Source organism: Desmodus rotundus, chromosome 12, assembly GCF_022682495.2.
Source record: "Desmodus rotundus isolate HL8 chromosome 12, HLdesRot8A.1, whole genome shotgun sequence".
NCBI lineage: Eukaryota > Metazoa > Chordata > Mammalia > Chiroptera > Phyllostomidae > Desmodus > Desmodus rotundus.
The window spans coordinates 92,201,791-92,219,314 of NC_071398.1; the positions used below are offsets into that span (position 1 = coordinate 92,201,791).

General features: G+C 36.9%; 1 protein-coding gene across 1 annotated transcript in view; it reads right to left on the reverse strand.

The window, feature by feature from the left end:
- Nucleotides 1–17,524, reverse strand: part of CEP350 (centrosomal protein 350) — a 111,350-nt gene that overhangs the window by 51,418 nt on the left and 42,408 nt on the right. The window contains exons 13-22 of the mRNA XM_053915551.1: nt 16,888–17,038; nt 15,358–15,530; nt 9,342–9,516; nt 8,057–8,277; nt 7,435–7,598; nt 6,792–6,902; nt 6,215–6,355; nt 4,961–5,097; nt 4,035–4,157; nt 3,085–3,254 (exon numbers count right to left, since the gene is read on the reverse strand). Of these exons, the coding sequence (XP_053771526.1) occupies nt 3,085–3,254; nt 4,035–4,157; nt 4,961–5,097; nt 6,215–6,355; nt 6,792–6,902; nt 7,435–7,598; nt 8,057–8,277; nt 9,342–9,516; nt 15,358–15,530; nt 16,888–17,038 (1,566 nt within the window). The remainder of the gene's footprint in view (nt 1–3,084; nt 3,255–4,034; nt 4,158–4,960; nt 5,098–6,214; nt 6,356–6,791; nt 6,903–7,434; nt 7,599–8,056; nt 8,278–9,341; nt 9,517–15,357; nt 15,531–16,887; nt 17,039–17,524) is intronic.

The window sequence follows — 17,524 nt, forward strand, 5'->3', positions numbered from 1 at the left end:
CAGAAAAAGAACTAAGCAAGGAGATAGCCAACCTATCAGATGCACAGTTCAAAATACTGGTTACCAGGATGCTCACAGAAATGATTGAGTACGGATGCAAAATAGAGGAAGAATTGAAAGCTATGCAAAGTGAAATAAAGAAAAATACACAGGGAACCAACAGTGAATGGAAGGAAACCGGGACTCAGATCAACGATTTGGAATAGAAGGAAGAAATAATCAACCAACCAGAACAGAATAAAGAAACAAGAATTCAAAAAAATAAGGAAAGGCTTAGGAACCTCTAGGACAACTTTAAACATTCCAACATATGAATCATAGGCGTGCAAGAAAGAGAAGAGGAAGAGCAAGATATTGAAAACTTACTTGAAAAAGTAATGAAGGAGAACTTCCCCAGTCTGGCAAAGGGAATAGACTTCCAGGAAGCTCAGAATCCCAAAGAAATTGGACCCAAGGAGGCACACACCAAGGCACAAAATAATTACATTACCCACGATTAAATACAAGGAGAGAATCTTACAAGCAGCAAGAGAAAAGGAGACAATTACCTACAAAGGAGTTCCCACTAGACTATCAGCTGATTTCTCTAAAGAAATCTTACAGCAAGAAAGGGCTAGAAAGAAGTATTAGAAATCATGAAAGGCAAGATTATTCTACATCCAAGATTATTCTATCCAGCAAAGCTATCATTTAGAATGGAAGGGCAGATAAAGTGCTTCACAGATAAGGTCAAGTTAAAGGAGTTCATCATCACCAAACTCTTTTCAGGTGAAATGTTAAAGGGACTTATCTGAGGAAAAGAAGATGATCAAAAATATGAACAGTAAAATGATAACATACTCACAACTATCAACAACTGAACCCCAAAAAACAAAAACAAAATCAAACTAAAAACAACTAGAATAGGAACAGAATCACAGAAATGGAGATCACATAAAGGGATATCAGTGGGGAAGGGAAGGGGGGAGAATGGGGAAAAAGGTACAGGGAATAAGAAGCATAAATGGTAGGTACAAAATAGACAGGGGGAGGCTAAGAATAGTATAGGAAATGGAGAAGCCAAAGAACTTATATATACAATCCATGGATATGAACTAAGGGGGTGGTGGGGAATGCTGGTGGGTGGGGGGTGCAGGGCAGAGGGGGACAAAGGGGAAAAAAATGGGATAACTGAAGTAGCATAATCAATAAAACACACTTAAAAAAAGTTTATTCTATAAATGGTGTTGGGAAAACTGGACAGATATGTGCAAAAAGAAATGAAACTAGACCACGCTTCTTACACCACACACAAGAATAAATTCAAAATGTATTAAAGACTTAAATATTAGACTTGAAAGCATAAAAATCCTAGAAGACAACATAAGCAGTAAAATCTCAGACACACTGTTCATAGCAATATTTTTTCTGATATATCTCCTCAGGCAAGGAAAACAAAAGAAAACATTAACAATTGGGACTACATGCAACTAAAAAGTTTTTACATGGCAAAGGAAACCATCAACAAAATGAAAAGACAACCCACTGAATGGAAGAACATATTCCCCAAAAATACATCTGATAAGGGGTTAATATCCAAAATTCATAAAGAATTTATACAAGACCAAAAAACTCTGAAATGATCCAATTAAAAAATGGACAGAGGACCTGAACAGACAATTCTCCAAAGAGGACAGACAGATGGCCAATAGACATGTGAAAAGATGCTCAATGTCACTGATCATCAGAGAGATGCAAATTAAAAGCACAATGAGATATCACCTCACACCTGTCAGAATGGCTGTCATCAACATATCAACCAACAACAAGTGCTGGCGAGGATGTGGAGGAAAGGGAACCTTCCTGCACTGCTGGGGGGAATGCAGACTGGTGCAGCCACTGTGGAAAGCAGTATGGAGTTACCTCAAAAAATGTAACTTCCTCACAAGGCAGCAAATTTCACTTCAGGGAATTTATCTATAGAAACTTGAAACACTAATTTGAAAGAATGTTATGCACCCCTACGTTCACTGTAGCATTATTTACAGTAGTCAAGATCTGGAAGCAGCCCAGTGCCATCAGTAGATGGGTGGATAAAACAGCCATGGGACATTTACACAATGGAAGTTTACTCTACCATGAAAAAGAAGAAAATCTTACCCTTTGTGACAGCATGGATGGACCCGGAGAACATTATGCTCAGTGAAATAAGCCAGCCAGAGAAAGACAAGTACCGTATGATCTCACTCCTATGTGGAATCTAATGAACAAACTGAACTAACGAGGAAAAAGAGACAGATTCACAGAACAGGCTGACAGTTCTGGGTGGGTGAAGGTGGGTGGAGGGATCAAATAAAAAAAGAAAAAAAACTCATGGACATGGACCACAGTGTGGTAATTGCAAGGGGTAGGAGGGTATGGTGAGGTAGAAGGGAGTACGGGGTAGGGGGTGGGGGGTAAATGGTAATGGGGAAAAAATACAATGAAAAATGAACTAATAAAAAAAATTTAAAACAACAAAAAATTTAAAATAAAAGTAAATTTCTAGAATGGAATGATATTCTGACTTCATGTCTTAAAGTTGTCATTTGTCGCCAAATTCTGCTTTCTTTGTTATGTTATTTGCTGTCCATGATTTGCTAGGAATACAGCTTTTGTTTATGATCTAGAAAGGGCTGAGTAACGAATTTTAACAGTTATTATACCTGATGTTGTCATCATTTATAAGGAATTCTATTCTTATGTTGTTAAAAATGTAAAGTTCTAATAATGTGTTCTTTGAACGCTTACGTTATGTATCTCTAATAGGACAAAATTAGTTTTCAGTGTGCAGTATGTATTTGTCATTCGCGTGAACCCTGCCCTAAATTTAGTTCTGTCCCCCCTTAGGGTCATGACGCACAATCGTATGAAATACTGGCGAGGGTTACCGGCAAGTGTGTGGCCTTAAAACGGTTTCCCCTGGGCACATTACTACCAGATGTATAACCTCGTCTTCATTGTGATCGTGTTTAATTACATTAACTAACTCAATCATGAATATCTCAAAGGGTTCTGGAAGCCTCCCAAAGCAAGTAATTACACATACGTGTGAGAGGAAGTTACCTTTCTCATCGGGGAGTGATGGTACACTGTCACTTCGCAGAGAATCATCTGCAGCCGTCTGAACCTGCTCATCAATAGAACTCTCCATCTTTCCGCTGTGAAGTTTCTTCTCATTTTCCTTAGAAGATGGAACTGAAGGACTTTCTTGACGGCTGCTACCACTACTACTTCTGTTTATGAATATTACAGAAACAAACAAAAAAGCAACAATAAGAATCGTAACTTCAAAGTAAACTTATTTGGTTAAGGGAATGGGGCTTATGATCAAGATATAAAATGAGGAAAGATGTAATGTAAAACATAAAAATAATAATGACGTAAGTCTGAGAAGTAACTTTTAGAAAAGATGAGTAGGAGAGAGGAAGGTTTCAAGTTTAAATTGTCATAATGAGCAACCGCTATTCTCAGGCTAGCATACCCACATTTCCTTTCATTTTAAACCAACCTACTGGGAAAGGGGGCTTCTAACTTGGTATTTCCACTTCCTTACCTTTCATCAACATCACGATTTACTACAGTATGCTTTCCCCGCAACTACTCTACTGGAACTGTTCTTATAAACTTTACCTAAACTCGAATTGCCAAATCCAATTGAAAATCTGCATCATTAGATGGTGTTGACCTCTATCACATTGTAAGAGTTCTACTTGCTAAAGCAAATGTAGTAAAATGTTAACAATAAGGTAACCTGGATGAAAGACTAAGTATTAAAAAAGACTTATATAGTGCTCACACTATATAGGTTTTTAAGCAATAGCAGCTATATTGTTACATGAAACAACTAATAAATCAGCTAATTAAATGGGGAAGCCAGAACTCTGAAGGGAAGACATTATTTCATTTAAATAAATGAGATTAAGAAGTCAAAAAAAAAAAAAAAAGAAAAAAGAAAGAAAGAAAAGCAATTTCTCAGCTATTTATCAGACTTGACTACATTGAACTCTTTTCACCTTCTGTCGTGATTCTTGTACCTTGAAGACTCAGAATAACTGTCATATGAAGGAGAATATTTCTGATGCTTTGAGTCAGGGGTCTCTTCTTTACTGTGAGAGGGTAAAACAGATTGACTTTTCCTACAAAGAAAATAGAAACTCATTAAACATTTAAAGTCCTTAATAAAAGATTTTAAATACTGCTCAACATTAATATTGAGATAAAACCTTGAGTGAACAGGAATTATGGAATAACTTACAAGGCATTTGAAGGCATTCATTCATAGAAATAACACATTAAAGAATATCTTCTGCTTTATTATGAGAAATAAGCAAAAGTCACCCCAAATATCAATGAATGTGAATGTGAGACTTAAAATCTATGAACTAAGAGACAGTCAAAATGTGATGTAAAAAAAACACACAAACATGATCACATTACCCAGCCCCACATAAAAAACTCTCCGATGACTTCTCATTGCTCTAGAATAAACAGAATCCTGAAGGTCTGCAAGGCTCTGCCACCATCTGACCCCTGCATCGTCTCCCACCATTTCCCCACCTGCTCTCTGCCTCCAGTCCCATTGGTCTTCCTTCCTTTCCTCTTCCTACGTTTACACGTGCTGACCTCTCTATCCCTCACCCCCTTTACCTCACTAGCTCCTTTTCATCCACTGTATCTCCCCAAAACTTCATTTCACTTCCTCAGGAAAACCTTCCCTGACCCCAACAGCCTCTTCAAATTCCTTTGTTGTATGTCTCAGAGACAACGTTCCTTTACTCCATGAACACCTACCTCAGTTTACAGGGCTCATTCTCTTAAGTGACTATTTGATAATGTCTACCTTCACTTCTATGCCCATAACTATATGCCTGACACCCACAACAGTGCCTGGAACACAGTAGATATTCATTACATATTTGATGAAGGACTGAATATTAACCTATCTGTTTCAGCTCTGGTCCTCAGTTGTTTCACGAAGTCTGGAGTATGTTGCCGCTGATGGTCATACAGTGTTGCTAAGGGAGCTCCAGAAGCAGCAATGGCATCTGAGATGTGAGTTCGAGTCAACTCTGCCATCTAAATATGAAAATACACAAGGCAAAAAAGTAGATGAAAAACTGAGAGAACAGAATGTCTTAGAAAGATTGCTGGATTGAGAGCGAGCAAATTTTGCAATAATGGTGAAATATTGTGAGCAAGTCATTTAGACTTTTTAAGTCTCAACAGCTTCCTTACAAAAATAAAGAGATATATACAACATAATTTCTAAGGTTTCACCCAGCTATAAATCTATAAATTAGACAGAAAACCTTCAAGTCATGTAACGAGCCATAGTAAACCAAAAGTTAAATCTTCCTTCAAGAATCAATTCAATTACTACTTCCCATCTGCGTCTTTTCTGAGCAACGACGCGCAGTACATTTTCCCTACTCTCAGCCAGTAGTGCCCTTGCTGCATGTATTACTCATTTTGCATTTTTTCAGCTGGTGCCTTGATGACTTGTAGTGCTTTTGAAATCTTTGTTAACGCTGTCTAAAATTTTCCTGAGAAAAAAGACCCTACTTTACACTTATTTGCACAATCCCATAGTATCCAACATACAATAGGTTCACGACTTTTTAGTAACAATCATTTCACAAGCAATCCTACAGAGTAACTGCTAAAGTAAACTGGAACTGTGTCTGTCGATTATGATATCCTCTAGAGAGACGGCAGTAAAACTATTTCTAGTTTTACCCTCGGTACAGCAGGAGGCAGTAACACCACTCCGGGTAAAAATGAAACATCTTCGTGTGAAGCAGATCGGTGGCTCCCTGGGACCAGAGCTGGGGAACGACTGCGAAGGGGCACGAGGGAGCTTTCCAGAGTGCTGGAACTAGTGATTGCAGTGGTGTTTACAGGGATGGATAGATAAGATATAGAAATATATAGATACAGGCAACTACGTATTTCTTAAAAGTCTTCAAACTATATTTAAAGTGAATGCATGTTATTATTTCTAAATTACTCATCAGCAAAATCAGTATTTTTTTAAAAAGCTTACTCAAGGGCAGAAATTTAAGAGTTCTTCATCTTGTTTTTCTGCCTCTACACATCCAAATGTACAAGACACTGAAATAAAAGGCCAAGTTACTCAGATCGACTAAACACTACAAAAAGAACTACAAAGAAAAGAGTTCTCAGTGGCTCTGACCTCGCAGATCTGGCGAGCTGCATCTGTGGTGAGGCGAGCCGCCTCTGTTTGCTGAGCAGCTATCTTACAAGTTGCTTCCTGCAGGACTTCAGTTACATCCCGCTGTGATTTAACCACCTGTTGCAATGACTCTGCATGGACCTGTACACAAAAGAGGGTGAAAGAGAACTCCTGTCATATCACGCAATTTGTAAATTTGTACATTTATTTCATGGAGCAAATGCATTATGAAAAAAAAAAAAACCACTGGACTACTACCCGAAGCTCATGTCTCAAAATCTGAAGTTTAAAATTTGGAGTCTTAAAATCACTGCTGGAGTTCACCTTCACTCCACTTTTAATGCATTGATGTGTCTGTAGACAAGTAACTACTAATGTACCACTTATTAAATTGGGGCTAAATCCTGACTACTTAATTTCACAGAGCTGCTATAAGAATCAAATGACATGAAATTAACTCATGTGGCATGTGTTACATCTTTTCCTTTTTACTCCTACATAATTAAAAAAATACTAAAGTGATTTCAAAGATACAAATCTAGCTTTAACAGCTAATGCTTGCTACACAGTAAGTTACCTGAGACGCTTTACTTCGGGTTTCTTCTAACTGTCGCTGACACTCCAGAGCCTCTTGCTCAGCCTTCAGTTTCAATAGGGCCAAGTCTCTTTCATGGCGTTGCTGCTGTGCCTTCGAGGTAAAGACATGATCAACCATCAATTCTAAGATGATAAACTGTTACAACACAGGGACTATATTAAAACAATGCTAATTTCTTTTTTTTATTGTTGTTCAATTACAGTTGTCTGCATTTTCTCTCCACCCCTCCACCCCACCCCAGCCCAGCCCAGCCAAACCCACCTCCCTCCCCCTAGGTTTTGTCCATGTGTCCTTTATAGTAGTTCCTGAAAACTCCTCTCCCCACTACCCCCTCCCCCCTCCCTCTGGCTATTGTTAGATTGTTCTTAACTTCAATGTCTCTGGTTCTATTTTGTTTGCTTTTTTCTTTTGTTGATTCATGCTAATTTCTTAACACAAATCTTTTCAAGCAACCAATTAAACCCTAAAAGACAGTAAACAGGAGAGACATCAACCACTTATCACTTATCAAAATTAGTGACCACCCACTATGTTTTTTTTTAACTCACCATTAAGACTATTTTAAATAGCAGAGAAAAGAGAAAAAAACACAGAGAGCTAAAGCAGCAAACCCCACAAATACCTTTATGATCTGAGCCAGAGAGACACTCTCTTGCTGAGCAAGCGAAATGCCTCTGACCCTTTCTATGTCCGAGAGCTGGCGCACAGACTCCTCAATGGCACTCAAGTAACTCAGTTCAGCTGCCATGCGATGCTGGAGGCCAGCAGGGGAAAAGCGTTGAGAACCTGGAAGGCATAACAATTGCCAAATGTAGAGGTTAACATGAAATTAAGTTGTATCTCAGATTTCTAAAATTCATTTCTCATTTTAAAAGCCAAAGGCAAAGACAGTGACTTATGAATACAATGTATTTTAAGTTACTTCTTTTGTGTATGTGTGGTGGGGCAGGAGGTGGGGGTGCGGTGCAGTGTGGTGCATGCACATGCATGGGTATATATATACCTAGTACATCCATGGCATACGCTTTTCAATATGTTTTTGCTAATACTGGCAAGATGAGGAAAATCACCACTACTGAATCTCTCTTGCTTCTAAACATTTATTCCCCTGCACAGTTTCTGTTTAATACTCCAGAAAGTAATCACTCATAAAAAAAAAACTTTTCCTTATGATTCAACTGAAAGAAATTTTTTTAAAAAAATGAGTCTTATTTTTAAATTTACAAGTGCATGGGTCGACTTGCCTGGTGTTGAAGTCATCTCCATAGTTGCTCTGCTGGCAGCCATGTTCATATCAGGAAAAGCTGCATTAGGCTTAAGTCCTGTTAGAGTTGCAGGCATTGCAACTGAGGACTTCGATCTTTCTAATGAAGTTCCTGGAAGGTCAAACTGCAACAATTTCTGGGAACTTGGAGATAGGGGAGAAGTTGGAGTTTTCTGAGATCTTCCCTTGTCTGAGAAGACACTAGAAGATTTGTTTAAAAAAAACGTAAGAGAAGGGAAAACTACTTCAGGAACCAGATAAACAATTCATAAGAACACACACATTTCTTTATTAACATCAGCGTTGAAAAGCTGTGGTTCAGGCATTTTTCATTCAACAAAGCCCTTACGACGAGTAAACTACTCCGAGCACTCCTCGCCACGTTTGCAAACTGTCATGGGGCAAACCCTGACCACAGTAACATGGGAAAGGAGTCTCTGGGTTAAAGTGCCACTTAACTCTTTCCTCTACAATGTCAAGTGCACCGTGAATCATTATTGTAGTATGAGGCGAAATCCATTATTATATAGCAATAAAATTACAGCCATATGTAAAAGGTATGATCAAGTCTGTTAAAAAATACATATATATATGTGAAAGAGAAAAAAATATCACTTTATATTAAGCATTAAGAAATGACAGAAACTACTCTTTTATTATTTGTTTTAGCCCAAAAGGAAAAACAACAACAACAAAGTATGCAACCTCCTTAACAATATATGAGTAAGAGTGAGATTTTATAATCTGCTTGAGTAATCTAATAAGTTGAGCAGGAGAGAAAAGTTCAGAGGAAGAAATAAACAATGAGACCAAACACAATGCTAAGTAGTTGTGTTGAAAGAGTAGAAGAACACAGTTGAGAAGCAAAATGCACAAAGGAAATGAGATAGTTTGTGGTAGCTTAGTGAAAACACTTCAAATAAAATTCTTAAGAGTTTATCTGCAGGGTAACTGTGAGCTGCTAAAGTACCCCAAGGAAAGTAGCTGCCCGGCCAGAGGGTTGAGCCACGAAAACAGCCATGGCAATGCCATTCAGAATAGAAAGGAGGGTTGTGCCAGAGGCACAGAATTTCTGAAGGAAGGGTTGTTAATAGTGTGGATGAGAGATGGTCCTACTCGAAAACATAGATGAAGACTGGAGCTATGAACACACCCACAGCATCTACTCATAAAATACAGGAATTTACTAAATGGATTCTTTGAACATCGATGACATTGTAGCTTTAACTAAAATGAATCACAGTATAAAACATACATCACTTTACCTCCCAGAAAGATCCTCCAAAGTGCTATCAGTGTCGAGAGTCTGCTGGACCTTGACAGAGGGTCTGCTGCTGGTCTCGGGTTTCTTCCCCGGATGAGAGCTGCGCTCTGAGCCAGAGAGTACTTTTTCCTCTTCGAGAAGCGAGCTCTGAACATTTCCAGGGAGTGAGTCCAGCCCTGGAAAGCGAATTTCTTATAAAACTGATTCCCAAAAGAAGTTACTGAAAGATAACTAGTAGAGAGCAGAATATTTAAAAATTGACTTATTTTTATTTATTTATTTATTTTGTTTGTTTGTTTGTTTGTTTTTTATATCTAAAATAAAGTTCATCCTTCTGCTTCCATTTAAGGAAAGTGAAGTTTCTTCCATTAACATTCCCTATACTTGCAATTAAAAAATAAATGGTCCTGTAATCAAATTATTTAGAAAGACAAGTATGTAGTTCTACACTTATGAAACAGTAAGCAAAAAGAAGTCTTTCAAGGATATCCAAAGCTAGAGAAAAATGGTATTAACTGTCAATTGGACTACACAATCCTTTTGAAAAACTTTATGTCAAGAACTACGTAGCCAGATACATAAAACTGTTCATATTCTCTGAGAATAATCTCACCTATAGGCATAATCTTAAAGAGATTATTGACACCAACAAAAATTATGTATAATATTCAATGATTTATATAATTTTGACAAGTTCAACCTACATTTGCAACAAAAGAGTTGTCTAAATTACATAGATAACAGTAACTTAAGTATTTAAATAGCACTTTGTAATTTAAAAGGCATTCCATGTATATTACCTTATTTCCTTAAACACCTTATGAAGTAGGTAACATATGCTCATGTAGTGACGAGGTAACTAGAGACCTATGAGACTACTTGCTTAAGGATACACTGTCAGCAGCAGAAACGGACATAAACCCAGGCCTCATGACTACACTTAATGCATCCTTCACCTCGACAACATGTTTCAATAGCAGCATGGGAAAACATTTGTTACATTAAAAGAAGTGGAACAAAGAATTATATGTACATTTTAATGGCAACTAAACAATTTTTAAAAACCAGCTATACAGTTAATAATTAAAAGAAAATGGAAAAGGGAAAAAAATATACAGTAAACCCATGTTCATAGCAGCTTTACTCTAAGAGATAAAAGCAACCCAATGTCCTTCAACACCATGATGGATGTATAAAAAAACACACAAAACTGTGGTCTGTAGATATAGTGAAGTATTATTTGGCCTTAAAAAGGAAGGACATTCTGGCACGCTACAACATGGATGAACTTTGAAAACATTATGCTAATAAGTCTATCACAGAAGGACAAATACTCTGATTATACAGTTATTTCAGGTACCTAGAGGAGGCACATTCACAGAGACGCAAAGTAGAACAGCTGATACCAGGGGCCAGGGAGGATGGGAAAATAAGTTACTATTTAATGGCTGTAGAGTTTCAGTTTGGGGTGACAGAACAGTTGAGGAGATGGACAATGACTATCACTGCACAATAATGATAGGTACTTACTTCTACTGAACTGTGTGTGCATCAACAGTGGTTAAATTTCCTAGCCAAGTTCATAGAGACAGAAAGTAGAATGGGGGATTGCCAGGGGCACAGGAGGAAAGGACAGGGAGTCGCTGTTTAATGGGTACAGAGTTTAGTATGGAATGATGTTGGCCACTTTAACCTACTACTTTCAACTTCACTGGGAAGGAGTTTTTGTACAAAGCATGCAGACACTATTTTTTCACCACCAGGTGGAGTATACACAACAAAAATTACACTGATTTTAGAATGTGGGGATAGAGAAGTAACTAAATTTCAGATGATGTTGTGAAAAATAAAGTATATAGTTTTTTTTTCATTGCTTTTATAGAGAGAAGGAGAAAGAGAGGGGTGAGAGAAACATGGCGATTGGCTGCTTCCCATACCTGGACAGGCAATGGTATATGTCCCGGACCTGGGATCACACCCACAAACCAGGATGTGCCCCGGCTGGGAATCAAACCCACAACCCTTCGGTTATGGGACAATGCTCTAACCAACTGAGCCACCCTGGTGAGGGTACAGTGTTAACTTTTAAGGCATTATGACAGGGGATTGGAAAACCGAAAGCCACAAAACACTACCTATACTACATATAATGTTTTAGACTATAATTTTTTAAAACCTATAATGAATTATATTGCTTATACTCCTACTTAATATATCATATTTTAAGTTGCGCAGTAAGTATATTGCAGTAAAAAATTTGAATGTCAAAAGTCAGAACTCAGGCTTTGCCAATAACTAACCTTAAGTGAGACATTAACATAAAGCATGAACTTGCAAAAGAATTAAGCAAAATTGGCATTTCACGAAATGTGTACAGCTGACTTCTAATGCCATAACATGCTGGTTGAAGAAACGATTCTGTAGTCAAATAAATTTGGATAACACTTCATACTGTACAGCCTCACCTTCTTCCTAAAATAAACAATGCATATTAGCGTATTAAAAGTGTTGATGAATCTGGCAGGTAAAAGGCCTATTTCACTCTTAAGAGAATTTCCCCAAAAGTACAGAACCACAGAGTTCTTTCATAAGCCTCGGAACAGCTGTGAAACAGCCTCTCCCACTGAATCAGTATTTCACAAGAAAAGACTCTGGAAAGGGCTGGTAAAATGATGTCTGTTGTTCCTACAAAAGACTTTCAGAATGCTTCAAGAATGTGCAAGAAGAGTTATTACTTGGTTAATTATTAGGAAATAATTTCTGCTAGCACCCTTATATTGGAAGTACAAAGTGACTCTAGCTTCCTGAAGGGCTTATTTGGCAAAATGTACCCAAATTTTAAACATAATATAATTTGCCCCATTATTTCACTTCTAGGATATTCCCTTAAAGAACCAGATGAATGCATAAAGATACATTTGTAAAGATATTCAATGCAGCAGTATTTATAGCAGGGGGGAAAAAGAAAATAAATGCCCAGCAACAGTGAATTGGCTAAATTACAGTATGTTCAAATAATTAAAAACTAGGTAGTTATCACAAAGGGTAATCCATACGTACTGACAGAAAGACATCTGTAACCCACTGAAAGAACAAAACAGCATGTAAAATGTGATCCCATACATTTAACACTTCCTCCTATTTGCACAGACCACAAGTTATCTAAAAGGATTCTTACTAAAAATGCTAATATTACACCCATCAGGACATCTATTATTAAAAAAAAAGACAAAACAGAAAACAAGTGTTGGCATAAACGTTGAGAAACTGAACCCCCTGTACATTACTGGTGAGAGTGTAAAATACTGCAGCTTCTATGGAAAACAGTAGGGCAGTTCCTCAAAAACTTAAGCATAGAAGCCCTGGCCAGATGGCTCAGTTGGTTGGAGCATCATCCCGTTCACCAAAAGGTTGCAGGTTCAATTCCTGGTCACAGGGCGCATACCTAGGTTGTGGGTTCGATCCCCAGTCAGGGCGCATACAGGAGGCAACCAACTGATGTTTCTCTATCATATCTCTCTGTCCAAAAATCAATAAAGACATATCCTCAGGTGAGGGAAAAAAAAATTAAGCACAGAAATACCATTTGACCCAAGAAGTCCACATCTGAGTATATACACAAAAAGCTGAAAGCAGGGACTCAAACAGGTATTTAAACCCCAATGTTCATGGCAACATTATTCACAAGAGCTAAAAGGTTAAAACAACCAAAACACCCATCAACTGATGCATGGATAACAAAATGTGGTGTATACACACAACTGAGTATTATTCAACCCTACAAAAAAAGGACACTGTGATACATGCTACAACAGGGAGCAAACTCGAGGGCATAATGAGAAATGAAACGAGCCAGACACAAAAGGATAAATACGGTATGCTGCCACTTACACAAAGTAACTAGAGTAGCCATATTCACAGAGACAGAAAGTAGAAAAGTGGTTAGCGGGGGCGGGGAGAAAGAGGAATGGGAGCTATTGTTTAATTGGTACAGAGATTTAGTTTGGGATGATGTAAAAGGTCTAGAAATGAAGAGTTGTGATAGTTACAACAATGTGAATGTGCTAATGGTACTGAACTGTTCACTAAGAAATAGTTTAAAATGATAAAGTTTATATTACATATATTTTACAATAAAATAAACCTAAAAAAAGTTCACATTGGTTATCTGTAGGTAGAAGGATTACAGGTGTTTAATTTTTAAATAGTTTTCTGTATTGACTGATTTCTCCTCCCTGTTTTTTTTTTAAAACTCAATAATTTTTTACATTTATTTTTTAAAAAGATTTCATTTATTTATTTATTTTTAGAAAGAGGGAAAGGGAGGGAGAAAGAGAGGGAGAGAAACATCAATATGTGGTTGTGTCTCGCACACCCCCGACTGGGGATCTGGCCTGCAACCCAGGCATGTGCCCTGACTGGGAATCGAACCAGTCACCTTTTAGTTGGCACTCAATCCACTGAGCCACACCAGCCAGGGCAAATATTTTACATTTAGAAAAAACATTTTGGAAGCGTATCATTCATTCCCTAAGGACCATCCTGTGAGTTTAAGAGACCTTTGCCTAATTACTGTATCTTCTCACCTCTACGGCAACATAGTCAGGATCAGAAAGGAGGGGACAAAAGGGTATTCTCCTCTATCACTCAAAAGTACTTAGAGTGGCCCTGGCTGGTGTAACACAGTGGATTGAGTGCTGGCCTGTGAATCAAAGGGTTGCCGGTTGGATTCCCAGTCAGGGCATAAGCTTAGGTTGAGGGCCAGGTCCCCAATGGGGGATGCTCAAGAGGCAACCACATACTGATGTTTCTCTCCCTCTCCTTCCCTTCCCCTCTTCTCTGTCTAAAAATAAATACATAAAATCTTAAAAAAAAAACCCAACTTAAGAGTGTCCAAAGGACCAGGTACTGTGCCAAATATACATTCTATCTGTTAATTTCAAGGAAGCTTCAAAATTATCTAATGAAACATCTATTGTTACCTTTATTTTACAGTTAAGAAAATTTGAGTATTATATATAATAATGTTCATGATACACTATAAAGATGTACATGATATACTATAAAGTTTTTTAAAAAGCAGCTACAAAACAATATGATTTTATTTCTCTTTTTAAAATAAAGTTATGTGTGTATGTGTTTTATGTACATACTGGAAAAATAGGCACCAAGTGTTAATAGCAATCTCTGAGCAGAAGGCTCAATGGGGATTTCTACTTCCTGTATGATTGTTTATCTACAATCCTTAATTTTTTATCTTTGCAAATATATTCCTTTTATATTAAGGAAAATATTTATACTGTTAATACAGCAAAAGGTATTACTGTAATAATATATATAAAAGCCAATTACATTGTCATAAAGAAATTCACCTAGTTGCTTATGGAATAAAATCGTAATTTTAGATCACTACCATAAAATCATTGGTAAGAGAAAAATAATCACCATATATTGGGTTGGCCAAAAAGTTCGTTTTGTTTTTTCCTGTCAGATGGCTCTAATAGCACTTAGTTCTTTTTAACTTCATTTGAAACAATTCTGTTAGATTATACTGTGATAGCTGTCATATCAGTATGCATTTAAAAACAAACATCAAATTTGGTGAATTTTTGTGTAGCCATTTTAATATTGAAGATGGAAGAAAACACGCAACATTTTTGGCATTTTATGCTTCATTATTTCAAGAAAAGTAATGCAACTGAAACTCAGAAAAAGATTTGTGCAGTGTATGTCTGGAGAAGGTGCTAGGAGTAACTGAAAATGTCAAAAGTGGTTTGCGAAGTTTCATGCAGATTCCTCGCTGGATGATGCTTCACAGTCAGGTAGATGAGTTGAAATTGATAGCAATCAAATCAAGGCATAAACTGAGAACAACCAATGTTATACCACTGGGAGATAGCCAACATACTCAAAATATCCAAATCGATAAAGTTATTGGTAAAAATGAAAAATGTGCCTCTTATTTTACAGAAAAAACCATATGGACGTTTTGGCCAACTCAATAGAATCCCACTTACATTCTATCTTTTCCTTTTTTCCTTTTCTTCCGTTGGAAGAAGTAGATGAACGAGATGATGCAGCAGATTGGGCCCCTGATGAATGCTGGGAGGTAACATCCACAGAAGAAAGATCATAAGCAGACTTCCTGCTAGAATGGTCCTCCTTAATGCCCAAAATGCTACCACCAATACTGTCAAAGAATAGTAGTGGTTAAAAATAAGAAATAGCAAGTCTTAAAACGCAGCTAAAGTATAGATATATTAAACCTATCTAACCACAAGGAAAATAAAACTATACTCAAAGATGTCCTCCACTTTTTTTTTTTTTTCTTACTACCATAAGCCTAGATTCTTTCCTATGGCTCAATTTATTACCAAGAAAAATGTCAGGGAGTTGTTTACTAAAGTGAAACTGACAAAAATGGACAAGTCAGATACAGGAGAAAAAATATAATAGAAAATGTGGCCTCAATTTCTATTCAGATGTATAATTTAATATATGCTCATTAGTTTCCTTTTGATAATCTTACAGGAAACAACAATTTAATATGTTCTACTTCAACTCAGAAATAAAATGCAATAAATCATACTGACTGGTGATATTAAATGTCACGATTACATCCTTACAAGTTTTGATTTTAAAATTTAATCTTTTCTTTAGAGCTCAAAATTAAAACTACACTTTTTCTCCTGTAATTTTAATAATTACTTTCATCAGTCCAACTAGACATAACTATTTTTAAAAGATCATCCAATCATTTTATGTGGATTATAATTTATAATATTTGAAGAAAATTATATTGATGTAAGTAATTACAGATTACTTTATATAGTAAAAAAACTTAGGGAGGAAATGCTCTCTGCAAAGTCTGGTTCACTTGCTGTGTGACCTTCTACAAGTAACTTAATCTCAGTGCTGTAGTGTCTGAAGTAGGAATGGTAACGATAACACTAATCACATCATGCTTAAGAATGCAGTCTTCTCAGTGCCTTGCATATTTAGTGCTCAATAAACATTAACATTATAATAGTTATTCTTCAAAGCTTTGCAAAACTTTAGATGTTATCCCAATTACTGGGATAAAAAAATGTACTGATTACTTGGGACTATGAAGTCAAGGATCTACCAGGTCATCCTCAGTTCTCCCAGAGGAAACCAGTATGACCCTCCACTGGGACTCGCAGATTGGCTTCAAGACCTACATTCTGCTATGTGCCAGGCCCTTTTCTAAGTACTTTTTATTTCGCTGAATATTCTTAACACTCTATGAGATAGGTATGGTTATTCTTTCCCATTTCACAGAGAGGGAATGTGAGGCGCAAGGAGGTTAAGTAAACATCCAAAGACAAAAGACTAATGATCAGAAGAGACAGGACTTAAACCCAGGCAGTCTGAACCCAGAGCCTGTGTTCTTATAACCATTGTGCCACACACACTCAACATGTATCTTTAAGCAGAAAAATCTGACTAATATTCAGACCACAGCTCTCAACTGTACGTTTTTCTCACTCTTCAGACATTACTCCACATTGTCAACATATTCTTACCATGGTTCAAGAGCTGACTTTTTTTCTGTCCAAGTCCCACTCCCCGGAGAGGAAACGAAATCATCTTCGTATGAAACACTGCTTGGAGGGGCCGTGCTGGCATTCAGAGGCCGCGGGGCTGACGTTCCCCTTTCCAATGTGTCTTCAAACCCTGTCAAAAGTAAGAATTGAAATGTGTTCTAAAACAAAAATAAAATTACCACAGGCAAAGCATTCCAAAACGTGGGGATTAACAACATAGATTTAGGGACATTTTAGATTGCTTTTATTAGTGCTTCTTTTCAATTAATTTTTATATCTAACAATACATTTTTAACTTTTTGATTTTCAAGCTTACATTAAAGAGATGTATCCATCACCCAACTTCAACAATTATCAATACATGATCAACCCAGTTTCAATTAAACTTCCAATTCTCCCCAACTTTCATTCCCCTTAAAGATTATTTTGAACCAAGTTCCAGATAACACACCATTTCAACTGTAAATATTTCAGTACAACTATAAAATCTTAATGAAAATCTAATAGAAGGATACAAGAACAAACCCAAATTTCTTATTAAAAAAAACAAGGGTGCTGATATAAAAGCACTTTGCTTTCATCAAAGGAACTTTAAAATGGAAAGAACTTTAAAATT